Source organism: Myotis lucifugus, unplaced genomic scaffold (genome assembly GCF_000147115.1).
Source record: "Myotis lucifugus unplaced genomic scaffold, Myoluc2.0 scaffold_101, whole genome shotgun sequence".
In the NCBI taxonomy this organism is placed as follows: Eukaryota; Metazoa; Chordata; class Mammalia; order Chiroptera; family Vespertilionidae; genus Myotis; species Myotis lucifugus.
The window spans coordinates 1,756,817-1,770,024 of NW_005871149.1; the positions used below are offsets into that span (position 1 = coordinate 1,756,817).

At 51.4% G+C, this 13,208-nt stretch overlaps 2 protein-coding genes across 10 annotated transcripts in view; one reads left to right on the plus strand and one right to left on the minus strand.

The window, feature by feature from the left end:
- Positions 1 to 13,208, plus strand: part of ST7L (suppression of tumorigenicity 7 like) — a 138,468-nt gene that overhangs the window by 70,917 nt on the left and 54,343 nt on the right. The window contains exon 15 of one of the 9 annotated variants that reach the window (XM_023757063.1): positions 5,840 to 5,984. The exons of the other annotated variants lie outside the window; for them this stretch is intronic. Within the exon in view, the coding sequence (XP_023612831.1) occupies positions 5,840 to 5,926 (87 nt within the window). The 3' untranslated portion in view covers positions 5,927 to 5,984. Of the gene's footprint in view, positions 1 to 5,839; positions 5,985 to 13,208 lie in introns of those variants that run through there. 9 annotated transcript variants of the gene reach the window in all.
- On the minus strand, positions 975 to 13,142 carry WNT2B (Wnt family member 2B). The gene is given in 6 exon segments (XM_006092519.2): positions 975 to 1,971; positions 5,086 to 5,350; positions 6,026 to 6,303; positions 7,236 to 7,456; positions 12,957 to 13,093; positions 13,095 to 13,142. Coding segments are annotated over 6 exon segments (1,179 nt in total). The 3' UTR covers positions 975 to 1,741.

Sequence of the window (13,208 nt, forward strand, 5' to 3'; positions counted from 1 at the left end):
AATCTGCCCCCCTATCCCAGAGCTATGGCTCCTTCTGCTGCCTGTGCAGAGTGAAGCTGTTCCACAAACATGTGAGGACCCCAAGGGATGTTGGAGAGGAACTTGGGAGAGGGGGAGGCTACACTGAGAATTCCTCGGGTAGGCCCCTGAATCCACAGCCTGCTGTCAGTACTTGACTGTCCTTAGGTGAAGGCTCTGAAGTAAGTCATGATGGGCGAGACCAGATAGCGGCTTTGGTGAGAGTATCTGTTGTCTAGAGTTTGGAGCTGTAATTATGCTCAGTATCTGAGATAGTTTTATACCCTCATTTTACAGATGAGAAGGTAGAGGCTCAGAGAATTTGAGTCTCTTGCTTAAAATATCAAAAACAGCTGTGATTCCAACCCATGTCTGTCATAACTGCAAATTTCTACAGTATTCTCCTTTAAGATATCAGTGGGAAGAGATAACCACTGTTCAAATCACATAAAAATAGGACATCACAGTTTTGGAGACTTCATTTCGTACCCTCTAGCTTGCCTCTGGAGACTCAGCTACCGCAAGCTGATTTAGGGAGCGGGTAGTAGCATAGAAGGAACTCCCCTGCGGAAGCCAAACATGGAAGGAACAACAGTCATCATCGCCAGGACGTGGAGAGTCGCTACATAAAGACGAGTTCTTGCTGAGGGGGGAGAAAATCAGTGGGGGAAGGCTGCTTTCTAAGATGCTCAGCACTTTGGCTCCAAGCCCCAGCTCTCCTTCCCTCGTAGTCATGGATCCCACTACCAGCGTCAAAGGCTAGGATCCTCTCCTAAAAATTGCCAAAGCTGGAGATCTCGATCTGCTTACGATACACGGAGGCCTATTGTGGACCCTCGAGATCAGGACTGCTGCCCTCTCCCGCCTCCACAAGTCCTATACCTTTTTCTCGGTGTTTCTTCAACGTGGCTGGACATAAGAATAATGCGTGGGAATTTTAAAAACAATCCCAAGGCTTACTAAATCACTCTTTCTCAGGATGTTCCAGGGTATTCTGATGATCTGTTAGGCACGGCTATCACTGCCTGCCACTCATCTAAACAGGCAGCAAGTGAGCCCAGGGAGTAGTGCTGTCTGATGTAGGCTGAAAGGAGAGAGAGATGGGAAGAGAATGGATGTTTGTATAGTTATGTAATATTTCCCCTTACAAAACACAGCAGTTTAGAAACACGTGAGCATATGAATGGAACCTTGTCCACTGTGGCTAACTCTCATCTAACTCTCAATAATGAAAGAATGTTGTAGCCTAAGAGGTTTTTGGAGGGTACCAGACAGTCTGCTCAAACTGACCTAGGGAAGAGATAAGTGGTTTCATCTCTGTCCTATCTACCCTCAGCCAGGTAGGAGCGAAAGGAAGCGCTCTCCGGGTACCTTTCCTCTTGTACACACAGAAGTGTCCGTAGGCCAGTGCAGGGGAAAGAAGACACGAGCCTCGACCACATGCTTTAGTGCAACTCATATCACACCTACACCTCTTCCACTCTCCCTTCTAGCCTCCAGAGCAGGGAGTTGGAGCTGCTCAGTTTCTTACGTCCCCTGTCAACTCCTTCCAAGGGCTAAGGAACCAGCCAGGACACCAGAGTCCCTCTGGATCACTCTCCAAGTCCTTAAATAGAAGCTGTAGCAGCCCAGGGTTGAGGGTGGTGGAAGGTGTGCATGCAAAGATCTTGTGCTTTCGAGTCAGGAGGTTTGAAGTGGAGGGATGAGTGAGGTATTGACATGTTCAGGTCTGGTCCAGCCACTCTGCCTTCTTGGGGGCCTTGCAGGTGTGGACGTCCACAGTGTTTCTGCACTCCTTGCACCGCACGGCGCAGCACCAGTGGAATTTGCACTCACACTGGGTGACACGGGTGACTCGAGTTGTGTCATACCCTCGGCCACAGCACATGATTTCACAGCCGTCTGTCCCTTTAGATGTCTTGCTGCAGACACGGCCTGCAGTGCCTAGAGAACCTGGATTGGGGTGGGGGCGGGGGGGGGTGGGGAGAGAGAAAGAGAGAGAGAGAGAATATGAATCAAGGTACCTCTTACTTCAGCTGCTCTGGGTTCCCTTACCCACATCCTCCTGAGGAAACCATAAAGAATCTCTTTTCCTGAAAATATACCCACTAGCCAAAATGATCATCTCCTCATGGCCCTCTACACCAGCCTCGTTTCCTCCCACCAGCAAGGCCACCTCAAGACCACTGACTTCACCTGCCGTGCCCTCCCTGCCAGCACACATCTCCAGACCCCCTTCAAGGCCTAGCCTTAAAATGCTCATCATTGTTAAAGCTGGCTGAAGGCCCTCTCTTTTATGTTTGAATTTTCCCATAATAAGGAGTTAAAAGAAATAACAGCCTATAATTTATCTTTTCCAAGAAGTCTTGCCACAACTCTGATCCAGCTACTATTTGTTAGTATTTTGGTCCTTAGTTTATATTTTATTAAGTTGTACTATACAGGGAAGTAGTATAGTATGGCCATTAAAAGCTGGGCCTGGTATCAGAGTGTATAGGTTTAAATCCCATTCAGCCACTTTTTAGCTATGTGATTTACAAGTTAGTTAATCTCTCTGGGCTTTGTTTTTCTGGACAATAGGCATAATAATAGCATCTAACTCAGTGGATTGTTGTGTTTTATCTACAATCTCTGTTCAATGGAGGAGGTGAACTGATTGGCATGACTGGCTGGAAGCACACCCCTAAGGAATTCCTAAAGACCCTACAGGGGGGACTCTCGAAGGGTAGGGGAGATGCTTTCCCTCTGCACAGATGATGCTCAGGACCTCAATCTCACTGATATTAGCACAGGAGACCCTGCCAACAGACCATAAAGCCAAAGAATTCTGGATGGGATGGACCCTAGGCGTATCTCCTCTAGCCCTTTCCCAGAGATGGGAAACTGACTAGCCTGGGGGTTCAACAAGGGGAATCAATTAACTGATTTCTATAGCAGCAGTCTGACATTCCACTGGGATATGAGAAGAAAATACAAGAACCTCTATCTTTGTTTTTTACCTCATCAATTTAAAATATCGATTCTGTATTGTTTATAATATACATATTATATTTGTATAACATGTATATTAGTATACTATAGTTTATATATGTAGTTTATAAGTAACTATCCATATATTGGAGGTGTATGCTCAAATTTTTTTATACGCTAGGAATATATAATCCAAATGTCAAGAGACCACTGCTTGGGGCATGGGCTGGCTAGGTCTCCTATGCATGTTACTCTCATAACTGCAAGGGCTGGGTCTTAAGTCCTTCCTGGGCATCAGAAGTCTCCCCTACCCTCTGGAGCTGAGTTATCTGGTGTAGTAGCCACTAGCCAAATGTGCTCATTTAGAGTTAAAAGAATTAAAATTAAATAAATTTTAAAACTTAGTTCCTCGGGCACACTAGCTGTATTTCAAAATAGTCATCACATGGCCCAGTTGGTGTGGCTCAGTGGTTGAGTGTCAACCTATGAACCAGGAGGTCACGGTTCAATCCCTGGTCAGGGCATATGCTTGGGTTGTGGACTCAATCCCCGGTGTAGGGCATGCAGGAGGCAGCCGATCAATGATTCTCTCATCATTGATGTTTCTCTCTCTCTTTTTCCTTCTCCCTTCCTCTCTGAAATCAATAAAAATATATTTTAAAAAAATAGTCATCACATGTAGCTAACTGGCTAGTGTATTAGCCCTAGAACATTTCCATCGTCACAGAAGTTCAGTTGCACAGCACTGCCCTGGAGGGAATTCTACCCTCTGGGATGACTTGGACCCTTTGAATTCCAGAACCCACTTTGGGTTTTATGAGCCTTAATTTTATGCCTCTGAGAAAAAGCAACATACATATGACTCATCCTAACTCCAAAGATTCTTCCCCAAATGTGTATTTTAGGTGTATGCATAGGCTTACACCTCAGAGGTTTTGGAATGATTTCCAGCATTGGGAAGTAGTCCTCTCAGTTACTACGTGGGCAGGAAATATACCCAGCCCCGCTCTATGTCTATGCCAGTTTTGCTCTGAGCCACTTGACTCTCAGTAAGGACAGTTATGGGTGAAAAGCAGTACCAAAGACAGCCGAGGCTTCTGAGTCCACCCCACCTCAGCCGAGTCTGATGGTTGGGTCTGCAGGGAAGAGCCTGGGAGTCCAAGGCAGTTCCCAGGGAAGAGCAGTTCTGTGGCATTGCGCATTGTTCCTAGATTAACCTATCTGAACCCGAAACCTGAGCCCAGATGGTGACTTCCATTCTTTTGGGGTAACATCATTTCACTTTCCAGCACCCCAACAATCCCTCCACAATATCTGGCACAGATGTTTGCTGCTCCCTGCTAGTGGTTTGCCTGGCAGGAACCTCCGCTTTCCTTGCCTTCCTAGCCCCCCTTTAGACGGTTCAGTGGCAGTCATGGGATAAGCCTTTCAAGGCCACTGATGGTCTGATCCCAACTGTCCTTCTACCTTTAACCTCCTTCACCCCAACTCTCCACTTGGGATATTAATCTGCTCTCTGTTCCTGGAACAGATCGTGCACCACCTACCATTCTGCTCTGTGTAGACGATGTCACCTGTCCCCTCTAGCACCCAGATAATCCCCACACCTCAAGAAACAGCTTACATTCCACATTTGCAGCTCAGCTCCTCTTGCTTTCTCCAGTTGTCTCTCTTTTGCAGTTGCATCTGTCTACCTGTTATATCTCATTTCTTAGCTAGATTGTAAAGAGCCAATGACTTGGGGCTGCATCTTATGCTTCGGTGTGGTCCATGCATTGCTTGGTACTGAGATACTGAGAACAGGTGACTTATTTAACATTCACTGAGTAGTATCTATCACATCTGTATACCAAACAGACCTCAGGCCTGAAGGAGCTGAGCGGCCTCTCCTCTCTGCTGGGGCAGCACTGGGCCTGGCGGACCGAGGCATAAATCATCAATCTCATTATGAGGTTTTTCATATCAGGAGGAGACTAATTCCTCCCTCAGCTCCCCTCCCTAACTCCTGAGGCTGAACAAACCGTGACTACCCAGGGGTGCTTGCACTAAGAACTGGGTCTCGATGCCCCCACCTCCCCATCTGCTTTCTCTACCCACCTGCAGCCTTGTCCAAGACACAGTAGTCTGGGGAGTTGTCAAAGTAGACAAGATCAGTCCGGGTGGCACGGCGATAGCCTTGGCGGGCTGCTGTGAAGTTGGCGCCATCCTGGGTTGCTGTCACCTGCACAGCCCCATCATAGCGCCGCCGCAGGTAATCACCTGTGCGGCGGAAGTCTGAGAGCGCACGCCAGCAGGTGCGCAGAGTACAGGAGCCACTCACGCCATGGCACTTACACTCCAGCTTCAGAAACCGCCGTACAGCCTGGGAGGTGGGAGGTAGGTAAAGGAGAGGCAGCCAGTCAGGGCACTTAATCACCCCTAGGACTGAAAACATGAGGGCTCTGCAGGCTGCGGGACCTGGTTCCGGCTAGCTAGTGCAGCCATTGGTCAGTCTTTCCCCATCCATCCCACCCATTCTTCCTGATCAAATGCAAGAACCTCTCCTTCCAGGAAGACTTCCTGGACCAGCAGTGCTCTCCTTTTTATGACAGGCCATTGGAACTTTAGGGCCACAGGACTCTGTTTATGATTACAGGACACTGGCACATCATGTGTTTTGGAGTTCAGGGTATCATGCCTTCTCCTTCTGTGGCATGTCACTTTCCAGCAAGGACCAGGCACAGAGGAGGTGCTCAGAGACCAGTGAACAAGCCCTTCTCCTCCTCAATCGTTATGGAGGCAGCTTTTTCCTTCTTAAAGAGTTAACTTCCCTTCCTTTCTCCGTCTCCCCCTGATTTCCTCCTATGTGAAGACCTTGTGTACCTGGCTGCACTGCGGCATTCGCAAGCTCCCTGTGTTTCCTGCTCCTGTCCCAAGGGGTCGGGTCTTTTGGAAGTGACCCAGAGCCGTCAGCACTTCCTCCTTCGCATTTATCCCGTGATCATACATAGGGTCGCCCCCAGCAAAGAGGAAGGCACATGCTGACGTGAATACTGACCGTGCGACCACAGCGGTTGTTATGTAAGTTCATGAGGGCCCGGGCATCCTTGAGCCTCTTCTCCTTGGCATCCACGAAGGCCTTGGCAAAGCGAACGCCGTAGTGTATGTTGTCACTGCAGCCACCCCAGTCAAAGTCCCCACGTTGATCATGGTGTCGGCCACGGGTATAGGGGTCACAGCTGCACACACTCAGTTCCCCCTGGCTACAGGCGCGGGTGATAGCATGAACTACCCCTGCTGACGAGATGGCATATACAAACGCTGCCTCCCGGCTGCCTAGAGGGAGGAACGGAGAGTGTGTCTCAGCAAGGAGGCCCACAGAACTGCGACTGAAATCTCTTCGTTTCGTAGAGCAAGCCCTGTACCCTCTTGACTCAAATGGCCCTGATCCCTCCCCTAGCCTTCACTACTTTCCAGCCACTTCTTTGTACATCTGACCTCTTGGGCTGACCTGGGCTCTTGCTTCCTTCCAAACTCCTTGGATGTATCCATGACCAAGTTGCGGGTGTCCACCCCTCCCACTGAGTGCAGTCCTGGCTCAGCTAAGCCTGTCTCGGTCCACAGTCCATGCCTGTTCAGGCCCACTCTGCTGGACAGTTCCCAACAGGGGACACCCCGGCCCAGGGGTCAGCCCATTTGAAGTGACAGGCTACTTTCCGCGCCTGTTTCCTTCCCTCTCTGCTCTCCCGGATCAATGACCCATCTCTCTTGTCCTTCTGACACCTTTGGGTTCCCATCTCATTCCCTTTCTCCTAGTTTACTGTCTAGCTCTGCTTAGCTTTATTGCTGAGCTGGGGCTAAGCTGCTGACTCTCCAAATATTTATGTATCACCTTTCTGTTTATCTTTGCTCCCATTACTGTAGTGTTGGGAGTATTGGAGTGAGGGGAGTGAATGTGTGATAAGAACCTAGTCCTCAGCCTGACAGTGCTGGGGGTTGGGGAGGGACGGGAAAGGGAAGAAGAAAGATGGAATGCCGCTCCTTTGTCCCATCATCCCAGAATACTGGGACCTGGAAGGACCCCTGGCTACATATCTAAAGTACTGAGGGTCTGTTCCCAACTGTATCCTGCGCTCTGCCCACAACTGTTTCTCTGATGATGAAGAAGTGTGCAGGAGAGGGAGAGGGGATTGCGCCTACCCGACCCACTCACCACCCCAAGCACAGGAAGGGAAGGAAGAGCTGGGCAGGGTGGAAGAGGCCCCTACTTCTGAGCATGACACGGCCAAAGACAGTGTGGTCCCGGTCCAGGGTGGTGCAGTTCCAGCGGTGGTGGCGGAACTGGTGCTGACACTCTCGGATCCATTCTCGGGCACCCTCGCCCACCGAGCGCATGATGTCTGGGTAACGCTGGCACAGCTGCCGCTGCCGGCTCACCAGACCAGGGATATTGTTACAGATCACTCGGGCCCCCAGTGCCCCGATGTACCTGCAAGGTGGAGATGGCCCTGTCAGAGCATTCGGCCCTTTTTCTGCATCAGGACAGGATTAAGGAAGGGAAGGCTTGGCATTCAGACCCTGGAGTGGTGCCTTCCCCTTTCCCAGCCCACATTCCCTGAGGCTGATGGATAGAACCGGTCCCCACAAGCTCCGGAGAAATAGCTCTACAGTTGCAGAGAGAGTAATTGAGTGGTCTCCCAGCATCGCCAGTTCCCCTGCCAAAGGCCAAAGTGACACACACTCCCAGAATGCAGGCCAGGCATGTGTCACGTACACAGAAAGCTGTGGGCATGTCACATAAACCCATTGCCTGTTTATTTAACAAACATTAAGAGCCTCATGGAAAAATAAACTAACAAAACGAGAGTCTGAGATAACACTCTTACTCCCACATGTAAGAGGCACATCCTGCGTGGCTGGTCCATGAAGACATGGTTTGGGGGAAGAAGGATGGAGACAGGGAGGGGCCAGTGGGAAGAGACATCAAGGGCAGCTCTGAGTAATGTTTATAGCCCTAGTCAGACCCATGCAGCTAAGATCCTCATTCCCAATGCCGAGATCTGGGGAGGAGACCCCACTCCCAGCTCTCTTCCCCTTACTCTTTATTTCCAGGCCAATGGCCTTTTGTAGCTTCTGAGTCTTGATTCTTTCAAAATCCTCTTCCCCAACTTATAGGGCAGGGTGTCCTGCATGGGCAGAGGGCTGTTGCTGTGGGAAGCCAAAGGCCAAGGTAAAGCAAGAGGGTGACACTCCCCATATTCCAGTCCCCAATCTGCCCCTTATGAACTATTATAAGAAGATCATTTGGCTACTAAAAGATAGGTGGGTTGGTAGAGTCATTCTCAGATTTCTCCCGGCAATCTTTTCATTCAAACACTCTTAGCCCGGACTCCACCACCAGCCCAGAGAGAAGACCAGAGTGTATCATCACTTTTTCTCCCCACAAGGCCACCAAATGAGATCTGACCCACCCACCCACTCCTTACTCCCTTTCTATCTCTCCAACACCTTCCTTGATTTGCTGGGAATTCACCATTCTCCTGTCCTAACACATCAAGGGACGCCTTCCCTCCCCTTTTCTGAACAGGTGGGAGGCCTGCTTTTCTGCTGCTATAACAGAAAAGATTTTGGTGTGGGCTGTGAATGAGCCTGTGGTTTGGGAAAGCCCCCCAAATGGGCCTAGAAGTGGGTGAGGGGAAGGGCGGGTGGCCAATGGGTAAAGGGGAAAAGCTGGGCTGCCCTGGGCTCTATGAACCCCCTCCCCCCAGTTCACACACTCCGCCCTCACCCATAGACTGGATCACCACTGGTGATACCAACTCAAACAAACACAAGGAGGGCTGATGCCTCTTCTGGAACTCAGCAGGGCTGATGGGGCCCATCTGTCCCGGGGGAGGGGTGAGAGGGCTGACCAGACACTGAGAAATCCCATGGAATCAGCGTCCCCAGCACTGTCCATCAGGGCAACAGCTTCCAGGAACAAACAAAATAAACACCCCGGTCTGGGCCAGGCCGGAAAAGGCCGCCTGACGCACAGCCCGGAGTTACACCCACTGCTGCGGTGCTTTGTTTGGAGATTCAAGACGGTTGGAGTTGGAGCTCGTCCCTGTCTCACCACCATTCTGCTTCCCCAGTTCAGCCCGGAGTATCGCCCTATGCAATGGGTGTTTGTTTGTTTTTTACTGGGGCTTGGGAAGAGGGGGGTTGGATGGGAATGGGAGACCAGTCATCCAGCCCTCATGAGACAGTCTGGAGTGAGGCAGGCCAAACTCTGGCAAAAAGTCCTTCCTGTGGTCTGACTTAAATCCATTCTGCTGTAGCCCACACTGGTCCTTCTTGTTAACATCCTCACTGAACGTGGGAACATCTGTTCAGTATCTAAGATGGGAAGAATAAATAAGTTTCTCCTACTACCCGCCTCACCCCACCAAGTGGCTGCTTCAAGATTCTACAGAGCAGGCGCTTGCCTGCTGACCACGGTCAGCCCCTTGTAGTTGGTGTGGGGACCTCCAATAAAACTGAGCCCGAGCCCCAGCCCATCCCCTTCTCAGCACATGCCTGCAAAATGCCTACCGTGTGCCAAGCACTCAGCTCAGCTGTTAGGGTCAAAGAGATGTTGAAGGCATCCCCGGCTCATGGGCTGGTAGTGGTGAGATACCCCTGACCCTCTGGCTTTGTTTACCCATCCAGAAGTTTCCCTTCCTTCCCAGCTTCCTGCCCCAGAACGTTTTCTTCACCTGCTTTTGACCCATTTACATCCCTCCCTTTGACAGAGTGACTCCTATCCTACTCTGTATGCTGGCCCTGCTACTCCAGGTGTGGTCCCCAGAACAGCAGCGTTCACATCGCCTGGGGATCTGTTGGAAGAGCAGAGCTTCAGGCCCCAGTCAGAGAGGCTGCACCTTACCAACACCCAGGTGATCTGCGTGCACTGCTCCGCGAAGGCAGGGATTTGTGTCTGTTTTGTTCACTTCAATACCCCCAGTGCCTAGAACAGTGTGTGGCACATAGTAGGTACTCAATAACTATTTGTTGACTAAACCTAACTGCTCTGATATACCCCCTACTTTCTTCTCCCCCCAGCTAGTCATAAACTTCATTTCAATTATAGCGTTACTCCTTGTGGACATTGCCAGCATATTTGCACATGTTTTGTTTGTGTCTTGTTAATGAGGTCAGGGAGCCTCTTTTTATTTCCTCTTTTCTTTTATAGTCCCTAGTGCACATGGTTCAGTCCAGCTCATATAAAGCTTTGAACAGAGGGATAAAACTATTACCTTCCCTTAATCTCTTAATACATCATTTATATGGTACCTTACAGTTTATGAAACATTTTTCTATACAACAATCCTGTGAGAAAGAGAGAGATCTCCATTTAACAAGTGAAGAAACTGAGGTTCTGGGAGTAGTAAGTGATAATAGCCAGCTCTGTCCATCAGAGCTAGTCAGGGGAGAACTAGGTGAACTCCAGCGTCCACAGTCATCTTCACTCCAAGGGAGGCTTAGCCAGGAGTGGGCTGATCTGACTTCAGAATGGGTTGAACTTGGGTTTCATGCCATTCCCTCCTATTCCTCACTTTCTTCTTATGTGAAATGGTGATAATAACAGTACCTGGATTATTGGGGGGACTGAAGATGATGATGTTCATAAAGTGTTTAGCCAGAGTCTGGAGCTTAGTAACAGCTCATTATGTGGCAACAATATTGCTAATGTTATGATGCCACTCTGTTCCTCTCCCTTTGTGAATCCATGACATGTCCAACCTGTGCAAAATGGAACAGGAAGCACATGCCAGGAGCCTGTTCCTTGTTTGTTATAGAGTCTGAAGAGACCATCTCTTCCTCCTCTAGTTAGAGGAGGAGAGGGGAGCAGTGGTTGGAAAAGAAGGGAAGGGCTGTGAGGAAGAGCAGCCTGTTTGCTGCTGAGAGCGATGACTGCTCCAGAGTGGGACAGGGATGCACACAGCCCACAGCATCTCCTCTGGGGGTTGTACCAGTCTTGCTGGGGTTTCCCTATGGGAAAGAGAGAGAACCCCCTTGGGGGTCTGACCAGCCTTTAGAAAGCAGCTTTCCACTTTATCCCAGAAGTGATGCCCACAGAGGCAGGCACCAGGGCCCTGCAGGTGTGCGGCCAGGAGTGGAACTACCCTCTGCACTCACTCCCCGTCCTGGCCTGCTGCTGCCTCCCTCCCGGCACAGGGACTGCTGGATCCCTCTGCTTCACCCGCCTGCTTCCCACCCAGGACTTTTTTCAAAAACTTTAATATGAACCACGTGGGGGGCACGTAGTAGAGGCAGAAAGGAAGAGGCGGAGACAGTCGCCACGGGGACAAAATGGGGACTAGAACTCCAGATGGGTCTTTGGGAACCACCTCCAGCAAGCTGACACTACCAGACTGACTTGACACTCCTCACTAAACACCACATGGTCCCCAAGACAGCATCCCAAACTGGAAGGAAGGCATTGCGAGTTCCTAGAAGCAAACTGCCATCTGGGTGGATAAAGATGTGCAGTGGCCACTTCATCCTTTCTCTGCTGGGCCACTGAGGGTGCTTGTCCCCAGTCAAACAGCCCTGAAGGTAAAGGATGGCTTTGTGCTCACTTAGAACTTTGAAAGGCTTTTCTCCTCATCCCCCTTCTTCCCTTTCTAAAGGAATGTTTCAAGCCAGATGTAAGATATGGGCCTCCCTTCTCCATCCAGAACCCCCCTCCTTGCCTTCCACAACACTGCAGAGATTTGAAAAAAAAAAAATCCAGAAGAGATTTTTCTGAAACAGGAAAACGGGGTGGGGGGTGGTGGTGAGAGACGCATCTTGAAATGATAGGAATCTGCCGCCCAAGCTTGCTGGCCCCTCAGCCAGTACCCCTCACCCTTCCAAGCCAAGATTCCAAGTCCTGAGGAGAAAAGCCACAGGGTGGAAGGGGAGAAGAGACCACCCTGAGGTGGGGGGGCGGGGGAGGGAGGAAAGGTTAGGGAGGGGGCAGAGTGAAGACAGGAAGGCGGCACTGCATTGGTAAAGAGGGCCAGGAGCCCAGTCCAAGAGCCACTGTGGGGGGGGGGGGGGGCGGTGAAGAGGAAAGAGAAGACTTTTCTCAGTCCAACTCTCCCCCCCTGCCCTGCCCCCAGAAGGAGAAAGATGAGTGCCATCCAGGGACTGGGAGCAGGGGACTCAGGAAAGAACAGATATCTAGTCGGTTTGTAATGCCTTTTGGCTCATCTGCCCTCTTGTGAAGTGTCTGGAGTGTAAGGCCTGCAAGAAATCTAAGGGGAGGGTCTCAATATTTGGGGGCCAGAGGCGCCTAGTTCTCGGAGGGGAGAGACATGTGGGGAAGAAAAGAGGGAAGCTGGAAAGGAGATAGCAAGGTTCGAATTGACGTCCTTAAAATGGAGCCTGAAGGCAGAGCCTAATGATGCAAGCCCAGTGTTTTATTTTAATTGCGGGAGTCAATGGGCTCCACTTCTAACCCTTGCGCTGGGTGCCGCCGCCGCACCGAAGCCTTGCTGCGCGACCTGACCGAAGGGGTGGCCTAGCGAGAGGCTCCTCCACCCGCGCGCAGCCCCTTCCTCCACCTCCCAGGGCAGCGGCCATGGGTGATCAGGGGTTCCTGCTGGACGGTCACCGAAGGCCCCAGAGAGGCGGTTGCTTTCTTGAATCCACCCTGAGCGAAATTCGGAAGGTAGCTTTTGCCCTAAAAGGGTTGAGCTGAAGTATGAGCACGGCATATGGGGTTCTGGAAAGCCTCGACCACCGGCGTCCTTGCTCCAAATACTCTGCACCCACCTCCTCGGCGGCGCTCCTCGATCTCCCCGCTGCCGCCCCACCTCCGCCACGCCGCAACTTCAGTGACAGCCCTGCGGGACGTCTCACTCGGTGGAACCGACAACCTGGTCTCCTGAGCTGCGGGGTGCCGGGGCTGTGTATTCCTCCCAGCCTCCGGCCTCTCCGACCCAGAGCTTCACCCTCCCAACCCGGAGAGTCACACTCACCACCAGGACGTGTCTACGCGGGCCGGCAGCGTCAGCAGCAGCAGCAGCAGCAAGCAGGCAAGGCTTAGGCGGGCCGCAGCCCGGGAGCCGTCGGGGGCCGCAGGTCTGGGCGCGGGCGCGGGACAGGAGCGCGGGCGCGCCGAGGGGGAGCTGCGCGGCGTCCTCCGCACCACCCAGCTTCAGCATAGCTCCCCAAGACTCTCGCCGCGCGGCCCGGAGGGCGTGGACGCGGCACCGGCTGGGGGTACTCAG